Source organism: Mirounga angustirostris, unplaced genomic scaffold (genome assembly GCF_029215605.1).
Source record: "Mirounga angustirostris isolate CCGP_5_RB_7025 unplaced genomic scaffold, mMirAng1.0.hap1 SCAF_11, whole genome shotgun sequence".
NCBI classification, from domain to species: Eukaryota; Metazoa; Chordata; class Mammalia; order Carnivora; family Phocidae; genus Mirounga; species Mirounga angustirostris.
The window spans coordinates 89,268,579-89,291,419 of NW_026991719.1; the positions used below are offsets into that span (position 1 = coordinate 89,268,579).

At 50.8% G+C, this 22,841-nt stretch overlaps 1 protein-coding gene across 16 annotated transcripts in view; it reads left to right on the forward strand.

The window, feature by feature from the left end:
- Window positions 1-3,715: 3,715 nt before the first annotated feature.
- The window catches only part of TMEM164 (transmembrane protein 164), a 179,416-nt gene continuing 160,290 nt past the window's right edge, over window positions 3,716-22,841 (forward strand). For 13 of the 16 annotated variants that reach the window (XR_010406225.1, XM_064574467.1, XM_064574472.1 and 10 more), the window contains exons 1-2: window positions 4,207-4,348; window positions 5,081-5,755. Coding sequence is in view for 15 of the 16 variants with exons in the window: in XM_064574467.1 (XP_064430537.1) it covers window positions 5,366-5,755 (390 nt within the window). In the remaining variant the exon portion in view is untranslated. Of the gene's footprint in view, window positions 3,855-4,206; window positions 4,349-4,616; window positions 4,756-5,080; window positions 5,756-22,841 lie in introns of those variants that run through there. The other 3 variants (XM_064574469.1, XM_045881511.3, XM_045881519.3) reach the window with 3 other exon arrangements.

A 22,841-nucleotide genomic window follows, 5' to 3' on the forward strand; every position in this document is an offset into this window, starting at 1 on the left:
GTTAAGTCACTTGCCTGGGGATGCAAAAGCTCATTGTTGACAAGGAATTGAGTCCATGTCTATCTGATTTCAGGGCCAGTTTGTTCATTTACTTTGTTATTCAAATATTGACACATAAAACAAAGTTGATACTTTCATGTTAATTTTGACATCGGGTCTTAAAATATTTCTTGCAACACTCAACTTCTGCCAAAAAAAGCGATGTGCCTTTATGCATTCTAATGCTCGAACGATGTTTTCTGTGAAATCTTAGCTATAAAATACCTGTTTGCACATCTTACCTGGCACACAGTGTCCCTTAATACATATTTATTAAAAAAAAAAAAACAAACAAAAAAAAACAGTAACAAAGGATATGAGGAAAAACAGCCAGGAGAAATGAGCCTCCCTCAGGAAGATGCCGGGTCTGCCATTTCCATGCACTAACTTAGCTGGCAATGAATGAATGTATGTCTCTATTCAATGAAGCAATTCCTTCATTACCTCATTATGGTATAGACAAGAAAAGGGGTATCAGGGATTCCAAACTGCTGCCCGAATCTGTAAGGCCAGTTCTCCCACACTAACGTGCCCCCATTATTTTCAGGGAATATTGAAGCCAGAAGGGAATTTAGAGGGAGTGACTGAAATCCTTTCAGATTCCAAAAGAGAGAGCCAAGACCCAAAGAAAGGGAGTGACTGGCCCAAGCTAGTCAAATCCATCCCAGGTGTCCTGGCTGCCAGTCCCCTGTGCTTTCAACTATAATACCGGACTGCCCAGCCAGGCTTGCGGAGGCTGTGTCACGGACAGAGGAAGCAGCCCAAGTCCTGAAGAGTGCCCTCCTTTGCCCAGTATGCCACAGCAAGCTTTTGGCTCTGCCTGAGCTCGTGACATTTAACCACAGACCTTTCTTGGAACCCCTGGACAAAAGACAACCGCCTGACTGCTTCATGACTTAAATAGCCAAATAATGCCAAACTGAATTTCTGATGACAGAGTGGTACCTTAGGGACCATAAGCCAAGAAAACATTTTTTCCACGGATGGTCAATGAATGGAATTAAGGGCAAGTTTACATTTGGAAGCTTGAGGACCAAATTTTCGTCTTGAACTTTTTCTTTGACTTGGCTTGGGCTTTCTAGATTATAAATAAAAGGTTTAATAATGTCAGTTTCTGGTCAAAGTTAGTCTACCTCAAACCAAAGACCATTTTTTGGGGGGAGGGGGTAGGGTGTGCTGTCACTGAAGTTTTTATTTCTTTTCTTAGTAGGGACGTGACATGTGTCCTAAGTGTCTTCCCTCGTGAAAGCATGACTTTTTCATTACTTAAGATTTAAGGACGATAATCATCTTTTGGATTCTATATCAGCAAGATTACAAAGAGCCTCATGTGTATAATCTTCTTTGTCCCAGTCATATTCTTGTGAAATAGGGTGGGATTTGCACCTTTCGGCCAAATATGAGGACAGCAAGTCAAGGCAGCAGGTCAAGGACCCAAGGCAAAAAGAGATTCCTCTTGCAAATGTCTCTTACAAAAGAGTAACTTCTCAGTTTTCAGAGATTTTCCAGTGTCTGCTGTTTTTAAAATATAATCAGCCTAAACTACTCCTTATGCCAAAGGGGTGGGGTGACAAGTTCTGCTTCCCTTCACCACCATGAAGGTCCACGGTCACCTTCAGTACCCTGAAGCCGGGAGAGCTGATTTTCCCCCATGATCTCCCTGAAGGGAGCCTGGATTCCAGGTTGCCATTTCACCATGCCCTGCAAGGCTCCACTTTAAAGTTCATTTGCTCTTGTGACTGGAGACAAGAAGCCTCTGGCCTGTGTCCCAGCAAGGAAACGATCGGGACCTTTGTCTGAGTCTTTTCGAGTTTCTAAAATTTGACCCACCATTTTGGTTCAATTATGGCTTGCCTTTTACCCAGGGGGACAAAAATCTCCTAGTGTCTGTCTCGTGCCTCCTGTATTTGCCACTCGGCTAGGTGCTGTAGGGGGAGGGGATTAGAAAAGATTAAGACCCATCCCCTGCTGTCAAAGATCTGAGTGTGGGAGACAGGAGTAACAATGAGAGAACAATGGGAGGCAGTATGTGATTCAGGATAAAATGAGTAGTGCAGGCAGTAACTGCTATAGAAGTTCAGAGGAGGGAGAAAGCTCTGGGAGCTGGGGCTGGGGGTTGGGGGAGACAGCAATATCACGTGAGATCTGAAGGATGGGTAGGATTGTTTATGCAGATGTGGGGGAGGGCACTAAGCTCGAGGGTGTAGGCCTGCTTGTGCTCCAGTACACCCAGCTGCAGAACTGGGTATCCATAATGGGTAGGGTTCATTGAGCACTTTCTCTGCACCCGATACTGCAAAGGGTTCCACATAATTCAACTCATTTACAAGTGCGTCATCCTAGGAATTGGAGAATAACCAATAGCCCTAAGTTAATGGAAATTGAGGAACAGAGAGGTTGCATTAAGTTGCCCAAGGTGACACAGTCAGTAAAGGGAATTACAGCCCGGGTCCTAGAACCACTGGACTCTCCTATCTGTGAAAAAGAGGAATTTGGGACTCAGGTGTGGAAGTTGGCCTGGCTACAGTCATTAAAGGTCATTTTGCAAACACAGGGCCCTCTAGGCCAAATTGCCAACCAAGGTTCAGCATGAAAACCGGAGGGATTCATGAAGTCATTTACTGAATTCTATAACCTCATTCTCACTTCCTCGGAGATAGGAACCCTGAGGTCTCCTGATGCTGCACGTCTCTGCCAGGAGCGCTGCAACCTGATCCTTAATGTTCCTTGGTTATGTTGCAGAGGATTTAATAAAACACCTAAGGAGAATGAATGAGTGAGCCCTAGAATCAATTCCGGTTTGTTGCTGTTTGTTCTTTATTAATTAGCACTTGAAGAGCATCAGGCCTATGGTGGAGACCATACAAAGCTTGGAATTAGATAAAGCTACCTGGCTCTGAAGCTCTTTTTGTCGGGAAAACCAGACTTGGAAAGGATGGGAGGACAATGGCCTGATAATACAGCAGATTGTATTTTAATGTTTTGAGTCTGGCTTGCAGCCAACACCCAAAAGTGTTTCCTAGGCAAAGTGCCTAACTGTGTTTTTCCTGGATATTCTCCTAACTCACTGTGAGTCTTCAATAAATATTAAACCAACATGAAGTAGATGCTGAGGTCCTTTTCCTGCTTTCTTGTCCCAAGAAGAGCGAACTACAGTCTGAGGGTAGGAAACAGCAAGGAAGAGGGGACCTTGTTCCAATCAGAGGCTCTTATCCGATTCCTGGGCCCCTGCAACACCCCCCATTGTCCTGGCGGGCCTCCAGGGGCAGGGCACTCAGCTCCGTGCGGGTTGGGAAGCAGCAGCTCCCTTGCAGGGAGAAGGGAGGGAAGGAGGTCAGGGGAAGCTTCTTTTCCTGCAGCAAATCTACCACGGAGGGCACGGCAGGAGAAAAAGGGAGGAGGGCCGGGAGAGGGAGTGCCTGCGGCCTGAGTAAAGAGAGAAAAATAACTGGAGCAGAGCAGGAGGCAAAGGGGCCTCCATCCCCAGGCGCTGAAGTGGGGGAGTGGGATCGTGGCTACGAAAGGGAAGGGAAGGGGACATCCTGGTCCCGCAGGAGTCTAGTTTCAGGGCGGAAAGGCGGAGACGCGCCGAGCAGAAGGTCATGCCCAGCAAACGCCCCGTGAAGCAAAGCCGGCACAGCAGCTCGGCGCTAGACAGGCTGATTCATTCCCCCCGAGCTTGGTGAGGGCCCGCTGAGCGCCTACTATGTGCTCGGTGGACGCAGACGCGCCCGGGGGAACCGGGTCGCGGGAGCTGGAGGCGGCCGGGAAGGCTTCCCGGAGGGGGCGAACTGTGTAGACGGCGGCGAAGGAAGGTAGAGGTGCACACGTGCTGGCTCGAGGAGCGCCCAACGCGAGGCAGGCCGGGGAGGAGGGGAAGGAGGCGGGGACTGAGGCCGGAGGAGGGAGGAGGAGGGAGGCCGGGCGGAGGGACGGCCGGGAGGGAGGGTGGGAGGTGTGAACGGTGGGAGCGGTGGGGGGGGAGCGCGGGAGGTCGCGGCGGGGAGGCGGCGAGGCGGGGCAGTCGCGGCCCGAGGGCTTGGAGCGCGGGGGGGGGGGGGCGCGAGGCTGCGCGGGACGCCGGGGGCGGGGGGGTGGGAGGCGGCGAGGGGGAGGAGAGAGGGAGGGGAAGAAGGAGGAAGCGAGCGCGGCCGCTGCAGGGGGAGGAAGACGGGGAGGAGGAGCCGCGCGCGGTGGCGGCGGCGGCGGCAGCTGCGGCCGCCGGGGGAGCCGAGCGCCGGGGCGCGGGGAGCGCGCGGAACGCGGGAGCCGAGCGGCCGCCGACCCCGGGCCGCGGGCCGAGCTGCGGGTGAGTGGAGCCCCGAGGGGCGCGGCGGCCGGTTCCCGGGCCGGGCGGGAGGCGCGGGCAGATGCGGCGCCGGGGCGGAGGGAGGGGGCCGGCCGAAGCCCAGCCCCCGGCTGGCCCGGCCTCCCGTTCCCCCCCCCCTCCACTCCCCGCGGCTTCCTCCCGCCGCTGCCTGCGCCAGGGGGGCAGGTCCCGGGCTGGCCGCGGGCGGGGCGGGGGGGGGGAGGTGCTGCCCGAGGGCTGGCGTCTGGGGCCGGGGGTGGAGCTGGGGACTCGGGGGTGGACCCGGGGGCGGGCGGCCGGCCCGGGTCGGCGCTAAATTGGCCGGAGGGGCCCGTCGGCGGCGAAGTAGCTAGCAGGGGGCAGAGACGGCCACGCGGTTGCAGGAGTAAGAGATCCCCCTGTGGCGAGTGCGTGAGACGAGGAGTCCGGCGTCCCTGCCATCCCCGTCGCCCTCCCCGCCTGCCCGGCCCCTCTAGCTCCTCTCCTGGCCTCCGCGTGTCCCCTAGCTCTCACCCCCGCCGCTCCCCGGTTGGCTCCCGCGGCACTGCCGGGTCCTCTCGGCCCTCGCCCTGACCCTCCCGGCCTCCGGCTTCCCCTGACCCCTGCCTGCTTCGCCACTGCCCCTGTTCCCTTTTTCTGCCCTCGCTAGTTAGCCCGCCCCGCTTCGTAATTCCCGATGCAATTGCCTCTTTGAGACCTTTTTTTTTTTTTTCTTCCTCTCCTTCCTTTTAGATTGGCCAACGGCTCCTTTCAACCCTGCCTCGTTGGTGGCCACTGGAGAAGCGCGGGGGGCTCCCCAGACAGCCGTGGGGACAAGTTAGAGCCAGCACTTGACCCCGGGCCTCGCGTGTAGCTCCCCTCCCCCCCCGCTCTAGGTGCCCCGGTGTCTGGAGGGGGGGGGTGCGGGTGCGGGGGTGTGCCCTCCGTACACGTCCCAGCACCCGGGCAACCCTCGGGGCTTGTGTTCCATCTCGCTCTTTCTTCCTGCACGGTGGTCGAGGGGAACCACTTGGCATCATGTCCCGGTATAGCTACCAAAGTCTCCTGGACTGGCTCTATGGGGGCGTGGACCCCAGCTTTGCAGGCAATGGGGGCCCCGACTGTGCTGCCTTCCTCCCTTGGCAGCAGCGGCTGCTGGAAAGTGTGGTGGTCCTGACCCTGGCCCTGTTGGAGATCCTGGTGGCCCTGCGGCACATCCTGAGGCAGACGAAGGAGGACGGTAGGGGTGGCCGTGGCTGCCAGCCAGATAAGGTGACCCAGCGGCCAGAGGAAGGCAAGGAGAGCCTGAGCAAGAATCTGCTCTTAGTAGCCCTGTGCCTGACCTTCGGGGTGGAGGTGGGCTTTAAGTTCGCCACCAAGACCGTCATCTACCTGCTCAACCCCTGTCACCTGGTCACCATGATGCATGTGAGTCTGTTGACTTTTTCCGTGGCAGCCTTAGTGATAAGAGTCATTTTGTGTGCTCAGGACACTCGGAAGTGTAGGGCACTTCATCCGGCGGGAAGTGGGACCCTTAAAAATGATTTTCCAAGGGCTCTGCCACCGTGTTCCTAGGAACCCACTGGCACTCTGGTGGGCTATCCCTCCCCCCACCCCCAGCCCTGCCCTGGCCTTTCACAAGCCGGAAGTGCAGCCCCAGCCAGGTGCCCTTTCTGAGTCACATCTGGGGTCCACGGCCTGCCCCCATCCCCTCTGCTGCAGTTAATTTCCCAGAGGCCTGATGACACTCTTTCCTAGAGGTGGTCACATAAGGTTCCTTGTCCCCACTGTGCTACTTTGGGGAAATACTTTTATGGGTTTCCCTTAATGACTCTTTCATTTGGGATTTTCATGGTTGAGCAAGGTCTGCCTTTGAACTGAGGTGCTGGAGCCAGCACCAAGCTCCTACTAAGTGCGCTCTGAAACAGGCTGACTCGTGAACTTTGGGTGGGTGATCTCTATCCATGGTGAGAGGGTTGTTTATTTTTTGCAGACCTCTCCATCTTCTTGCTCTTACTCTGTTCCCTGTGGTCATGGTCTGGGGTGCTCAGAGAGCTGATTTCTTTACCTCCCATTAGCGGTGCTAAGAAAAACAAATGGGACTGAAAAGGAAAGTTGCCAGATACATAAAAATAATCTGGGTGAGGACCAAGAGTGAGACTGTCTTTCTGTACTCAGCCTGTGTGGAGAGATGTTCTAAAACTATAAAATCATGGAGGAGGAGGAAGAGGAGAAAAGGGAAAAAAAAAATCGTTTTTAGATTTCAGGCTGTGAGAAACCTGGTGTGTTTTATTCAGGGACAGTTTGGAAACCTGTCATTAGCATCTTTATTGCTTTTATATTTGTAGAAGGTTATTCTCAGGAGACTTGTGACAGTCTGGTGTGGGGCAAGAGGTTGAGATTATTATCTTGGTTTTACAGGCCTGGTGGGGCCCAGGGACGGGAGGTCGCTTGCCTGCAGCCCAAAGATGAATTAGCGTCTGGGTTGGAAAGCTAACCCACCCTCTTTGGGGTTGCAGGCTGTCAGTGGAATGACAGGGCTGTCTCAGGGGAGAAGCCGAGGCTGATCAGCATGGCGCTGCCTACTTGCTCGGTCTGTGTGCTAGGCACTCCTTTGATTGCAGCTTCTTGGCCTCAGTTTCCCAATCTGTAAAATGTGGTCAGTGGCCTCGAGCCCCTTCCCGTCTTTACAGACGTGGCAGGGAGGTGTGGATAGCTGTGGAATAAAGAGGGTGTTATTGGTCGGGTGGCTGGCAGCACCGAGCGGGGCTGGAGGGCAGCATTTTTTTCTTTTTTTAAGAGAGGGCTTCTTGGGATGTGATGCCATTCACAAGAAGCCCAGGGCTCTCGCAGCTAGACCTTCTGGGTAAATTTGAGCCAGTCCTCTTTCTTTCTTTTTTATGAATGGGCTTTTTGTTAATGAGAGGAAACAACGCATCTCAGCCGCTGCTATGTGAGGCTCTTGGGACAGGAGTGCTTTTTTTGGATGGCAGGTGGTGAGGGTCAGAGGGTGCCTCTTCTACAAAGGGGTCTTGAGGCCTCTGGCAGCCACATATCTAGAAGGTCAACAAAGGACTAAATTCAGCCTGACTGGGGCTGCTGCTGGTGTGATGACATCAAACCTGGCAGCACCAGGGTTTTCAGTGGAAAGGTTTTTAGAAGCTTTCAGAAGCCTCTGGAGACACGGTTCTGGCATTAATTAGTTGTGTGACTTTGAGGAAAAAGACACTTGCTGGGCCTCAGTTTGCCCATCTGCAAAATGACACAGAGCTGCATTTCCAGCTCTGGGCGGTCAGCGTTCTCTGATTCTTTTCTCCTTAAGTAGTGGCCGGGGATGCAACAGAGAGCCGGCTATTCTGGAAATGCTTTTGGCCTCCTCGTGTGGAAAAAGGGAAACTCGTTTCTTCTTTGCTGACGTCAGGTGGCCTTGTTCATCTTCTGCTTCCTGTATCTCCCCAGTAAAGTCGGCCTGACCAGGCCACCCTTGGGCACACGTGTAGATGATGGCACTTGGGGCTGGCGGCTGCAGAGGGATGGGTGCTTGGGCAGGAGGTGAGGGGGCTGTCTAGGGACTGATTCCTGTCACCTGTGCTTTTTCTTTTGTCCTGTGCTTCCCTTAAACTCTGAAGCCCTAGGGCCGAGGCAGAGCACAGAGTCATGCTGAGGAATTCTTGAGCCTGACCAGGGTTATTCTCCTTTGCTCTTTACTCCTGTCACTGCTTTGTGTCATTTAAATAGTCACCTCAGGCCTGCTGCGGGCCCCAGCCTTTGGTCAGTCCCACATCCCATACCCTGCCTATGGCTCTTCCTGGGAAGCAGGGAAGTATGGATTTTTAAAAGTTGCTGTGAGTCCTTAAAGAAAAATTAACAACAGATGGTTGGAAACAGTTTTCCGACTTGACTGCGGCAAGGACTAAAGATAGCAAGTCTGGTTAATAATACCTTACACTTATCTGGCACTTTACTGTTTATAAGGCACTTTCACGGACATGATCTTGTTTAGGGTCATGATAGGTTAGCCGGGGCCTGGAAAAAGAGACGTTAAAATGTTTCCTGCGGCTGTGTATATTCCAGAGGGGCGATGTTGAGTACAGACAAACGCTTTGGCAAGTGAACTTGCTGAATTAGGCTGCACGATGGCAGGACATTCTGTGGAGTTCAGAGGTCCTGAAAAGGCAAGGGACACATTGGCTGAAATGAAAGAGACAGCTTAGCAGAAACATTTCTGATGTGTTTCTCTCCACAGGATGACTCAATTTGGGCTTCATAGAAAGGCCTTGTTCCTCTGAGTCCACCTAAGTTTATAACAAGGACAGTATTGCTTTAGGCCAGGAAGTGGAAGAGTTGGAGGGAAATTGGTTAGTCTCCCCATCTCCCATTTTTCAGTCTGTAAAATATTTATTCCCAAGGCCTTTTTAAACAGCCCCTCATCATAGCCATGCTGCTCTTGGGTGACTGCCAGCTTTAGAAGCATAAGGAAGGGCCGTTTTTGTGGCTGAGTTCTGGTCTTGATTAATATTCCTGCTGTCCAGTTTCTTTTTGGTCTCATCTGCTTTCTCGAAGGCCCCAGGACTGTGGGTGATAGCGGTTTGTGTGATCCAAGTGCCAGTGTCTCCCATCTCAGCTTAAGCCAGAGACGTGGGAGGGTTCTCAGGGTCAGCAAGTGCCAAGCAAGAATCACACACCGTTGTTAAGCCCCTTGGTGAATATCAGGGGTGTTTCCCAATTACACCAATAAGTATTTCTTCAAACATGGCTACTTCCTTCATGCGTATTATTTTGGCAGGTGGGAGTGACAGGGAATGAATTTACACAGCGATTATGCTATTTGCCAGAAATCACCCAGCAACGTCATGGCAGAGGCGGCTTTAACACTGAGCTGCCACTGTGGGAATCGAGGCCTTAGCAGAAAGCGATTCTCGTAGCCACTTAAGTCCCCAAGTCTACAACTTCTCAGCAGGAGGGTTAAAAAGCCAGAACTTTGACTGGTTGTATCTGTAAAGACTGGTGTTCTTCAGCTAGTGGCCCTTTATCGCCCTTGCATCCTGCCACCTTGTCTCTGTCCTAGGAATGTAATAGAACGATCCCATTTTGGATGTCTTTTCGAATTGTCCAATTCCCATTGGCTCTGAATGTGTCTGTGTTGACGACTCCTGATCAGGTACCAAACTTAGTGGGGCACAACATAAGGCAAGCTGGAAACAAGCTGGATATTTGCTAAATTAACAGTCGATGCCATAGACCCCGGAGCCCCAAGCCACTGGTTTTCAACCAGTAATTCTGAGTGAGCCCCATGATGGATTTATTCTAGAGAAGGACCTGATGGATTTGAGAACTAGGCTTTTTGCAAACCTGCTCCCCCCCCAACTCCTTGACTTGAGACCAGCCATACCTCCTCATCCCCATCTGTTGTCTGGAGCACTGATAACAGCTCTTGCTTGGAATTGACATTGGTGGGTAAATGGGTACAATGAGGGATCCTGCCATCTGCTGACAGCTCATCAGATGGACCGTGTCCTTTGTCATCAGTCCAGGGGGACACAAGAGGATGATGTTTATATGGGCCTCAGCAGTGAGGCATGACATTCCTTTTTAGTTTGTTTTATTTCTCTCCCAAGGAAATCTGCAGAGGATTTTTCCATCTTCCATTGTTACAGTCTTTTGGGGGCGTCCATTATAAAGAGAAGTGGTGTGGATTGGTGGATTAAACACCCCACAGACGGCCCTGGGGTTGAACCTTATGATGCCAGTTTTGCTCATGGCTTGCTATGGGAACCTGAGCAAATTATCTCATCTTTTCCTGTCTCCGTCTTCTTGGTGAAACCGGCCGTGTAGAGGGGAGAGCATTTTAATCCTGAGTAACTATGTGGTCACTTAAACAGAGAAGCCGGGCAGAGCTGATCAGATGACCAATATATATATATATATTTTTTTCTTTTTACCTCAAACTCAGAAACTGACAAACCTCAACTCTTTTGCACCTTTCTTGATAGCTTTTGGAATTCATTCCTCTAAGCATTTCTGTTGCTTTTCTCTGGCTCCCAGCCCGCGCCTGCATACCCCCTTTTTTTTTTTTTTAAGATTTTTTATTTATTTATCTGAGAGAGAGAATGGGAGACAGAGAGCATGAGAGGGGGAGGGTCAGAGGGAGAAGCAGACTCCCCGCTGAGCAGGGAGCCCAATGCGGGACTCGATCCCAGGACTCCAGGATCATGACCTGAGCCGAAGGCAGTCGCTTAACCAACTGAGCCACCCAGGCGCCCGCCTGCATACCCTTTGAACGTACAGCCTCTGAAACTGGACGCTGTGCCTCCTACCAGTCCATACCCAGCACCTGCTAATACAACCCAGCATGGTTCCTGCTTTCAAGTACCAGTGCGTCACTGGCTCCTACCCATGGGGTGATCCCCAGGCTCCCTGGGCTTTTTGCCCCTTTGCAATAGATGTGCCACCATCATCGGCATCATCGGATTTGTCGTGCGTGTATGTTCCTCCCCGCTGTAGATCCTCGTGAAGATTTTCTTTCCAGATGACCGGGACCCAAGTCCAGTTATTCCAGTCATTCTGGTAACACCTTTTGTCTTCCTTTCTCAACCCTCCGAACATTCCTCAGACTATTTGGCTGGCTGACATATGCCTGTGTATACTCTGAGGCAATTTTATGTTTGGCTTGTTTTTGCATGTTTGTTTGGTCTCCACTGTTAGCGCAAACAAATTTTTCTTTAATGGAAAGGAGTAGTTTTTTTTTTTTTCCCTTTGTAACTCCCTGCAGAGTTTAATACAATACCGGACGTGTACATTAATTGTTTAATGTGTACCTGGATAATGCTGACTGACCGACTGACAGAGCTATCTTTTTTCCTTCCTTTTTTGTTTTGTTTTGTTTCCCTCCAGTGGTCCTGTCTATGTTCCCTTGCGGTCTGACGGGCAGGACTCCTGTGTCTCTTGTGCCTGTTAGGAGAATCTCCTGTCTGTTTTTTGAAATAGCCAGAGGAGAGAGGTGGTTTCAGCTCCAGCTCACACAACTTTTTTGTCGAATTTCCATCACAAAGAGCCAGTTATGAGAGCTACAGCCTGCTCTCTGCCCAAAGTATCTGCTCACTTTCATCCTAGTGAGGAAATTAGGCTATTGGATCTTGGTCTTAATCCCTTGGCAGACATCTGGACGGGCCTACTTTCTTCTTTTCTTTCCTTAATATCCTATAAATTAAAGAAATGTTATTAGGCTAGTGATTCACTTTCCATCTCTTTCTGGATTTTTCTGTGGGTAGCTCATTGTCATCGCGCCTCTTTGAAATACCCTCTGGAGGAAGAGCCAGGTTTGTCAACTTCTCCTGCTCTTTCAGATCTTTTTTTTTTTTTTTTTTGTACTTTCATATTTTTTTCAGCTTTATTGAGGTATTATTGACAAAGTTGTAAGGTACTTAAAGCGTCCAACGTGATGATTTGATGTAGACACATACTGTAAAAAGGGCTCCCCCTCATCGAGTTAACGCATTCATGGTCTTACGTATCTTTTGTTAAATTGAGAATATCTCATCCTGGATGCCCCCTCTTCTGCCAATGACTGGCAGAGTGGACGTGTAGAGACTATGCGTGGGGAGAAAAGTGATTCTGGAACTTTCTTTGTGAAAGATGCCCTTGGAAACTTGTTATAATGCAGATGCCTGGCTCTCTGTGCCACCGAGTCTGAGTAGGTGGGGGGCGAGGATGGGAATCTGCATTTATTACAGGCTCCCTGGTAAATCTGATGCCGGCGAGCCTTGGAGCTCACGTTGAGAGACATTATCTCGTAGCTAAAGTATTGGGTGGCAAGTTGGCTCAGAAGTTCATCCTGACTGGCGTGAATCTGGATGGCCTGTGGGCAGGGCATTTAGCCCTTTGGCAGCGCCTCAGTGTTTATGTAGGTGTTAAACATTGTGGCTGCAATTGAAAGTGGAGGGCCCCCAGTTATTGTGGGGTCGATTTTAAGGTAGCTTTAGCATTCCAGGGGCTTGTTTGGTGACTGGAAGTTCTGTCACTGTGAAGTATTTCAGCCAGGCCCCCATCACCTTCCAGTCCTTCTATATTCCCTCCCTCCCTCGCAGTCTCTAAGATCTTTGGGAACCAAGGGGAGGAGATATTGACAAATAGTTATTGCTTGCTAACTCTCTGTTTGCAGGACGCCCGATTTATTTATTTATTTATTTATTTATTTATTTATTTATTTATTTATTTATTTATTTATTTAAAAGGGGGGGGTGGGGCAGAGAGAAAATCTCAAATCCCAAGCAGGCTCCATACCCAGCGTGGAGCCCGACACGGGGCTCGATCTCACCACCCTGAGATTGTGACCTGGATCGAAATAAAGGGTGGGTCGCTTAACCAACCCTGAGCACCCAGGCGCTCCAGGACACTTGTTTTAAACGCTCATGGGAATTTGTTCCTTCTTGCATCCATTCAGGGACTATTTATCAAATGCCTGTTGTGTGTGATATATTGTGCCAGCCGCTGGAGACTCAAAGATAAATAAACATTCTTTCCCTTCATGTTGCTCAGTTTAGATGAGAAAGGAAGGAGTGCAACTAAATAACAATATTACCAGTACAGTGACAGATTTGAACAAAACACAGAGCACAGGGTCTGGGTTTTGTTTGTTTCTGTGTTTGTTTTTTTTTACCTACTGCAATTAAGGCCTTCTAGAAGAGCTGACATTTGAGCTGGCTCATGAAGAAGACACAGGTGTGTGAGAGCAGAGACTCTTGTTTGTCTTGTTTTCTATTCTAGGGCCTCTAATAGGGCCTGGCTCATGGTAGGTGCTCAGTAAACATGTGGGAATGAATGGGTAGGTGTTTGTTGGGTGTCGCAGGAAGGAAGGGAGTCCTTGGCGTAGGAAATGATATATGCAAAGGACAGGAAAGCATCTCGACTGTAACCGGGAGTCATTCGCATGTGATTATCAGGGGCAGATCTCATCTTATTTCTCCCTTGGCAAACCAAATAAAACTCCAGAACTACTCTGTCATTTCTGCGCCATTGATAAGACTACTGCAGTTGCTCATCGGTGCTCAGCTGGGGACTCATGAGCTGGAGCATTGTGTTCTTTGTGCCCTCCCAAGGAGGTCCTGCACTGTCAAGGACAGACACAAAGAACATTGATGAGAGCGAGCAGGCATTAAATACAGGAAATGAGCGAGCAGGCATCCTACCTGTGACCAGAAGATAATTTTTAGTGGCTCATGGGATGGTTGCTACGCAGAACCAAACTGATGCTGTCCTGCTGCCTTTCTCTTTCCTATTCCTCCCGCCCTGCTTCCAAGTCTCTCCCCCAGCCCAGCCCATCCAAGCTTGCCCTCTTCCAGAATAATCCAGGTTGCACAACAATCCCTTGTACAGTCCAAAAATGCCCGTTCCGTCAGAGGAGGTGATATCCACAGGGGAATGAAGAAGAAAGCAGTTCCATTGAAGAGATTCATACTGAAGCATGCATGGCTCATAGACCCAACCGGGAGTGGGGGAGAGGATTTTTCTTTTTTCTTTTTTAAGATTTTATTTATTTATTAGAGAGAGCGAGCGAGTGCACGAGCAGGAGGAGGAGCAGAGGGAGAGGGAGAAGCAGGCTCCCTGCTGAGCAAGGAGCCTGATGCGGGACTCAATCCCAGGACTGGGGGATCATGACCTGAGCCAAAGGTAGACACTTAACTGGTTGAGCCACCCACGCACCCCAGGAGAGGATTTTTCAAAAGGGCCTCATTACCCCAACCTGATCTCAAACTGGTGGGGTATGTCCCAGTGTTTTTGAGCAGGTGACCTTTCCCATGTTCCTTGCCCGGTTTTTGACCCCCCCCCTTCCCCAAGAACGGGGGTTGTCTTGCCACCCTACTGGCTGACCCCCACCCCCCCAGAGGAAGTCTCCCTGTAAGATGCTTGGATGTAGCAGTTCAGTCTGAAGGCTCGGGGAGGACTCCTCCTCTTCTGGGCCTCAGTCCCCTCTGTTTACTTAGCTCCTTCCCAGGGAAAGGGCTGCCAGCTAAACAGGGCATGGCTTGCACATCCGTCAGTGCATGGTGTGTCAGGGGACCTGGACCCGTTGCCAGCTTGAGATCCTGAAGGGGAGGGTTTGGGGCATCTCTCAGTTGGCCGTGCTTCCTTTCCAGTAGCTGCTGGAGGAAATGCCAGAGGGAGGAAGAAGGTAGGATGAGTCTTGTCCTGGGCCTGGAGGTTCTCAGGGCTGGGAATGGATGGCAGGAACCAGGAGGTTGGAGAGGTTTGGCCTGCTGGGCAAAAATGGTCCAAGCTCTGCCCTGTGGGCAGGTGTTTAGGTGGATAGAAGAGGGAGAAGCAACATTGTCTGGAGGAGAAAGCAGGAAGCAAGAGCCCGTTCTAATTCCGTCCCGATGCCTTCAGTCTCCCCGTCTCTATCACATATCGGTGGTGGTATAAACTCAGGGTGTATTTTGCCTGTGTGTTGAATCGCCTTTGCCAATCGACCAGCTGTGTTTGCAGAAAGACTCTGACTGACTGTGCTCTGGCTGTTGCTAGCCAAGAGACATTTCATTCAGGTGCTGATTAAATAAGGCACAGAGCCAGATTGCACAGTAAGGCCCTTAACTATGGCTCTGGGAGCCCTGGGTAAACACTTATTAGATGTTCTGGGCAGAGCAGTGGCCGAGGCTGCTGGATGTGAGGTGCTTTCTTCAGAAGTTGGGTAGAGATGAAGATAGGGGTGAGGAGAGGCTTCTGGAAAGGGTCTTGATCCTCTTGTCCTAGCTGAATCCGATCCGAATTGACACGGAAGGGCTAGACAGTCTTCCTCATTGGCCTTTCCTTGCCACATTCTTGCTGGGACCCTGCAGGTTTGGAGTTGGGGCACAGCAGGGGGCCTGAGGAAGCAGGGCGGTAGAGATGCTCCTTTTCCTCCTGTAAGTTCAGCCAAGCAGCTCAAGCCTTTGGACCATATTTCCCTGGGTTTGCATTTGAGCCGCTTCACCATGTGATGTGAGACGTATTACTTGACTGTGGCGAACCTCAGTTTTGCTCATCTGTAAAATGGGAATAATAGTACCTACCTCGTAGGGTTGTTGTGAGGATTTACCGAAATACATCCAGCATTTTGGGGAAGTTGTGGCTCATTGTGAGCATGCAGTAGATGCCAGCAAGTTTCTCATAGTAGCAGTATTACTACGACGTGTTTCGAGGCAGCTGGGGCGTACTGGGTGAGAGCCCAGACTCTTGGGTGCTAAAGGCCCAGGTGCAAATCTTAACTGCCAGCCAACATCAGGCACCCAAGCCCACAGGGGATAAGACCATAAGGATTAGGTACAGGAAGGCAGTTTTAAGAAGCTCCTCTAAGAAAAGCTCTCCTGGCATCTTCGTTTCATGTCGTGGGCAAAAATACTGGTTCCATTATGTTAGCGCCCATGTAATCTCCTTGGGGCAGGGTGGCTTGGCTGCCTGAGGCCTAAGGACAGCTTCCTGGGCAATTTGAAAAGTTCCCTGCAATCACCCAGTCCTGGCTGAAGAATTTGGAGGATGGCTTTCCTTGGTAGGAAGCTTGGCTTTCCAGGGACCTCTGGGCTGCTCTTCATCACTGGGCTGACTTCATGGGGCCAACTCTCTTGAGATTGGTAGCCTAGGAAACCAGTGAGTGTTTGATCCTCTTGTAGGGGAGGAGTGGTTTGGGGGGGTGGACAGAGACAGGTGTGTGGGTTTCTTTCTTTTTCTTTTATATTAATTCCTTTAGATTGAGGGGAGTGTAACTTTTTCACGTGCCACTTGTTACTGGGGTTCGGTAATCAGAGGAGAGAGGGCTGCTCCCAGAGCTCCTGGGACGAAGGCCGGTTTAAAGGAGACCAGTGCCTTGCCTTACCTGTCAGCAAATGGACAGGAGAAAAAAAAAAAAGTAGACAATCATGATAACTCTCCAGGATATGGTTAACCTCTCGCATTTTCAAGACCGGCTAAACTCAGAACTGCCTTTGCTCTGGGGGTTAAGCTGCCTTTAAGTGCAGCCTTCCAGGGCCAAGGCCATGGTCATATGACTTCACAGCCTTGGAGTGGGGTGTGGCCCCCCCTTGCACACGCCCCACCTCGAGGCCATTGGAAGGCCTCCGGGCATATTCCCAAGCATTGTTGGTAAATAGGCAGTTTCTTAGCTTTGGAGTTGAGAGAATTGGGAAGGCTAAGGTCATGTTTTCTGTAATAATCCTGGTTCCCTGGCTGGAGCTGGCTTGGAGGGCCTGTCTAAAACAAACAGCAATCTGAAGAAACAGCAGCTCTTAGAAATGGAAGGTCACTCGTTCCAAGACCTAGGGGAGATGGCAACAAAGGGTCCTCTTCATATCCCCACTTGCTCCTCATCCTCTTGCATTTGTTAAGAGTTTCCTTTTTTAAGTTCCAGGCACTTGAGTGTGTGTGCGTGCCTGTCAGTGCCCTTTATTCTCGGAGCCCTGCAGGAATGTTGCTGAGGGTCATGTGCCTAAGTGCCTTATTATATTCAGCGTTTTTCCACTTGCTCCCCGGGGCTGCCGTCGCTGCTGGCTACGGCATCGAGTGGGCATTTCTCCCTCCTTCCTGGGCTCCCGGGCCCACAAGGAAGGGCGGGGCGCCCCGAGGAGAGGGGCTGCTTTCACCTTCACGGCACCTCGCTGGACTTTCCAGTTCAGCTCTCAGAAGAGCCCTGCAAGCTTAGCACCAGGCCAAGGTCATGTTTCTGTGTTTGCTTGAGAGGTTTCTGGCCAGTGAGGGAAGAGAACGGATTGTCCCCCCACCCCACAGCCCCGGGGCTGTCCTCCCCGGGCGGGGCTCTTCGGGGGTGGGGGGTGGGGTGGGGTTGCTGGCTTGGACCCAGGAGGTCAGGGGTGTCCTTTGGGCCAAGGCTGCAGTGGACTCTTGGAGAAGCATGTGAAGCCTGCCACGTAGGGCCTCCTGACGCTGCAGGGTGTTTAGGCATACCTCACAGCCGGTGGTGCTGTGTTTGCTCAATGGACACACGTGGAAACCAGGCTGGGATCATCTGCCCAAGTTCCTTACTCCCCGCTTTGGGTCTGAACTGAAAAAACAATTTGCAGAGTACTCTGTGGTCTGCACCTGTTGTTGTCTTTTTTTTTTGTATCTCCCCCACCTTCCACGGACAGTTCTCAGCGAACTGAGGATTCACCCTGGCCCCTCGCACTTACATTTTCTCTTTACCTTCCCCTTGGGCTTGGGCTCTTGCTCTCTAGTCACAACTGTCCATCACTATGAGGACAGTTGGCGCCTCAGCTCCGGTAGCCGCCCCTCCCCCACCCCGCCGCCCGCCCAGACTTTTTTTTTTAAGATTTTATTTTTATTATTTATTTGACAGAGAGACACAGCGAGAGAGGGAACACAAGCAGGGGGAGTGGGAGAGGGAGAAGCAGGCTTCCCGCAGAGCAGGGAGCCCGATATGGGACTCGATCCCAGGACCCTGGGGTCATGACCTGAGCCGAAGGCAGTCACTTAACCGACTGAGCCACCCAGGCGCCCCCGCCCAGACCTTTTAAACCACTATATAAGTCCTGGACCAGAGTCAAGTGGGCAGAAGAGAGTCAAATTTAGGAGAGAGATCTCACTGGAATTTTCCATCATCTCTGTACACTCTCCGAAAGTTAATAGCAGTAATAACCCTTGTAACATTTGTGAGCACAGGTTCCTCCCCAGGCAAGGTGCTAAGTGTACCTACGGCCTGTACAGTACCTCATTTGCAGCCTTCTACAAAGGTCAGTTTTGTTTTATCTAATTCTTCCTTTGCCTCAGTTCTAACCGCTTTTCCCTTTGGTTGACGAAAGATAGCGTATAATGTATTCTAGCAATCCTTCCTTGGGTTTGCCAAAATGGCAGAGCGGGTGCCAAGTCAGAGCCGAAGGAAACCCCAGGGACCCATCAGGTTCACCTCCTCCCTCATTGTTCTGCATGAGCCAGTCGAGATCCAGAGAGGTGAAGCGATTTGTACAAAGTCACCCAGCTGAAGAGAAGCTCAGCCGAGTCTCCCGGACTTCCCCGTTCACTGATGCCCCACACAGCCTCCTTCCACCCCTAACCCATCCAGCACGAAAGGGGCTGGACTTTCGTTCTCGCCCAGCAGTAGAGAAAGAGAAATCTTGTGTTGTTTGAGCAGGACTCAGAAACGTTGGCTAGCAGGAGTGATAAAGGGCAAAGAGGGAAAAGATCAAAGTAATCTGTCAGCTCAGTGGGAGACGTCGGTAAACAACGAAGAGTCATAGAAGCCAGCCCTGGGCCTCCGTTACAGAATTCATCACTAACTGGCTGATGGAACCTAGCAGTGGCGGCTAGTCAGGGGGAACCTCTCTGTGCTTCAGTCTTCCTATGAGACGTGGAATGTGGTCCTTAAGAATGCAGGCTCTGGAGCCGGACTGGCCAGGTTCAAATCCCAGCTCCGTTGCTTTCCAGCTGTGTCAGGGCTTTGGGCAGGTTCAGTGACATTTCTGGGACTGTTTGTTTGTTTTTTGCTCTGCAAAATGGGGAGAACAGTATCTACTTTGTGGGGTTCTCGTGAGAATGAAATGCATGGCTACATGTATTTATTTATTTAAATATTTCATTTATTCATTTGAGAGAGAGGGAGGGAGGGAGAGAGAGAGGGAGAAAGCATGAGCAGGGGGAGGGGCAGAGGGAGATGCAGACTCCCCACTGAGCAGGGAGCCTGACAACTCCGACGACGATGACGACGAGGAGGGACAGGATCCCAGGACCCCGGGATCATGACCTGAGCTGAAGGCAGACACTTAACCGACTGAGCCACCCAGGCGCGCCTACATGTAAAGTATTTAGAACAGTGTCTGGTGCGCCGCAAGTGCTTCGTAAGTACGAGTAATGGCTGTTATCACCATAGGATAGGGATGATTTCTGCCCTTCCTAATTCATAGGGTGAGCATGGGAAGCATGTGAAATAAGGTCTGTGAATCGAAAGCGCTCGCTCAATGGGAGGAATTATCTTTCGAGAGCATGCACATTCAAAGGTTTATTCGCACATTGTCCCTAGGATCAGATAACTGATGGATATTTCTTTGGTGATCTGGTAGGCTTATATTTTATAAAAATGCTGAGGCCATCAAGCCATGAGTACTGTGCTTTTCCGCTCCCAGTGTACTCAAGGGTGCTTGAGAGTCGTGCACCTCAAGTAAAGTGGTTTGAGGACTTGAAATGAAAAGCAATTATACTCTTCCCTCAATGCTCCTATCTTAGTTGATGGCACTGCAGGCCGTCTAGAACCCCGGTTAACTCCCTTGAAACCGGGGCGCATTTCCATTCCTCCCTCTTCCTCCCTTCCATCATCACCGTGTCAGAGTGATCCTGGTTCTGTCTTTCATCATCTCTTCCATCTGTCTCTTCCTTCTTTGATTCCTCTGCCCTAATTCATTCGGTTGTTCATCACCATCACCATCACCATCACCATCTGGCTTATTATGGCAGCCTCCCGACTGATTCCTGCTCTGTTTATCCTTTACACTGCTGCCGGAATGATACAGGTAACGCACATGCTGGGTCATGGCACTCCATTGGTCAAAAGCCTTCGAGAGCTCCCTATTACCTTACGTCTTATGCATATTCCTAATGGTGCCCTGAGCTGCCTTTGCCAATCATTCATAGGCATGCTTTCCCAGTGAGTCGCCACGTAGGTCCCACATCCTTTTTAGCATAGCATTTTAGGTAGCGACTGTCAATCGTTTGGAGTTGGCACATAGACTAGGGCTGGCAAATAGATAAACTCTTTAGAGAAAGCCTGAACTCCTTATGATGATAGGATTCAGGCTCTCCTGTGGTCTTTCTCTCCAACCTTATCCTCTAGTACATTCTTTTTCCGTGTGTGCCTCTCTGAGTTTATACTCTGTTCATGCCATACCCTCAGCCAGAAATATTCTCTTTTCTCTTCCTGTTGAAATGCTAGTCATCATTCAAGGCTCAGCCCAAACACTGCCTCTTGTGAAGCTCTCTTCAAGCCTCCACCCCAGATTTAGCCGCTTTTGTCTATTTTAGCATTTAATTCTGCCTTGTATTACATAATTGTTTATGTATCTTCCCGTTCCTTAGAGTGTATGTTCCCTGAATGCAAAGCCTGTGTTTTTATGAATTGCTCTATCCCCCACAGCATCTAGTGCCTACTAGACTCCTAATTTGGAAAAAAATCCCTGCGTTTTTCAGATGAGGGAACTGAGGCTTAGAGGAAAAGGGTCATGAGTTCATTCTGGGACTTGTTCAGTTTCCGAGGCTTGAGACCTCGAGGCTGGAATGGCCAGCAGGCAGTTGAGTTGTGGTTAGGGCTAGAAATGTCGATTTAGGAAGCTGTCTGGAGGAGATAAAAGAGAAGACTGAGAACGTCGTGCCAGTCAGGGAAGAGAAGGAAGAGAAGTATTCCGTGGACTGCCTGCTTTGTGGGGCAGAGAGAAGACTCGGCGAAGGAGTCATCCAGGAAGTGGAAGGAGTTTCGGGCAGCAGGAGCAGGTCCCCTGTGCCATGTGACGCCAAGAGGGGGAGACCCGGGAGGCCTTGAGAAAGGGCAGTTGGAATTGGTGAGTACAGGCTGGTCCTGTGGCCAGCCACCCACCCACTTCTAAATAGTCACCTAGAAATGTTGGAGTGGGAGGCGTCGCATACAAGGACGTTTATGGCATCAGTATTGATAAATAGAGAATGTTGGGAATCAGCTCACCCGTTGCAGAATGGCAAAACTGGCCAGTGGAGTATTGCGCAGCTTTTAAAAGGGAGGCCCAACCTCTGCGTTCACTTTGAAAGATGTACGTGATATATTGTTAAAAATTAAAAAAAACAAAATAAGTTGTAGGGGCATCTGGCTGACTCAGTCGGTAGGGCACCGAATGGTGCTTACTCCTGAGTGATTAGGGAAAGGGGTGTACTCTCACTTTTTACTTAATACATTTGTGTCCTGTGGATTCAATGCAAGTACAAATTTCTTGTGCAGTTAAGAAAAAAAAAAAAAAGACTTTTTAAAGAAAGAAAGGAGATGACCGGCAGCCTAGGAGAACCGTTTCACTAGAAGAGGTCCAGTGGATGAAGGAAGCCAGCTCACGAGAGAAGATTTGGCAACGTGGAAGACATCATGTGTTTGGGAGGCCGTGCCCGCAGAAGCCTTGCTGCCTGTGGGGCTGGGGCGAGCGAGGCAGGGGGCACGGAGAGATGACCGACCCCTGGAAGGTGGCAGCTACTCCATTGCCAGAAGGTTCAGCTGAAAGGGGGAGGAAGGAGGGGAAAAGAATAGTGGTGAAGTGGCAGAGTAGGCAGAGGCTGATTAAGAAGGAATTAAAAAAGCAAACCCCACCACATGGTGGGGGGGGGGGGAAGGAGAGAGAGATGGGCAAGAGGGAGAGGGAGAGAATGGGGCAGAGGTGGGGGTGGAGGTAGGAGTGGGGTCTGGGAGAGACTGGGCGCTGAGCTGCAGAGGGAGTGAGAAGATTCAGTTTGGGGCAGGGAGTAGGGCAGTCCAGAAGGGACAAATTAAGTATCAGAGGAGTAGAGAAGCTTCCAAAAAAAAAAAAAAAGGATGAGATCTCAGGCCAATTAAGCCTCCAGTAAACAGAATGGTTGGGGCATGGACTGGACAAGCTAATTGCCTTCTCTGACTGAGGGTTGATCAAGAAAGCCTCCTTTCGGTTAAGTTTTGGTTGCCAGAAATGTTGCCACGTCGACTGAGTTCTCTTATGGCTCAGAGAACAGTCTGGCGAGTGAGGGAGGTAGAATTCTGGGGCCCCTTGCAGGCCTCGGAGTTAGCTATCTGCTGGACCTGTCACTGGGTTGGGGGCTAGAAGTGGACGCGGAGAAGGTGGAGGGAGACCAGGAGTCCATCCAGTCACTAAGGAAGTCACTTAGGCCATATAGTCACTAAGGAAGTGTTCGAAAAATTCCAGCGCCTGCTCCCTCCACCCCATTCTTATATAATTGTCTGGGCGGGGGCCTGGGCATCAGCCTTTTTTAAAAAGCTCTTCAAGTGATCCCGACGGGCAACCCCGGGGTGGCACGGCTAGCGTGGATGGCCGGATGCAATGCATTCCGAGGCTGAAGTGGGTGATCGCTAGTAAAGTGCTCATCCCATTGCATAGTTGCTAGCCTGCTGGGGAGAGATCACTGGTCGCCCTAAGATTCAGGAGTTCCTTGGTAATAGCTGCTGTACTTACAGGACCTCACAGTGGGCTGGGTTAATTGCCTCGCCCTGACTCATACAGCTTGTAGGAAGAGCGCCAGCCCCGGGGCCCTGGCCTTCCCCTTTTCCAGTATAGAGCAGGGCGCCTGGCACCTAGGTGTTTAATCATTGTCACGTGAAGTCACAAGGAGCTTTGTTTTCTTACGCAATGCTTCTTTTTGTTAAAAGCCCAGGAATGGGAAAATCTGACCTCTTTGAAAAGTCTGGTGGGAGAGAGGCTGGAGGAGCGCTGCCCGGCATGGGAGAAGCTTTGCTATGCCAGGCACTTTGCAGCGAACTGGTATCACTCACCATTTATTATGCAATTACTCTGGGCCTTGCATCATATCGGGGACCGTG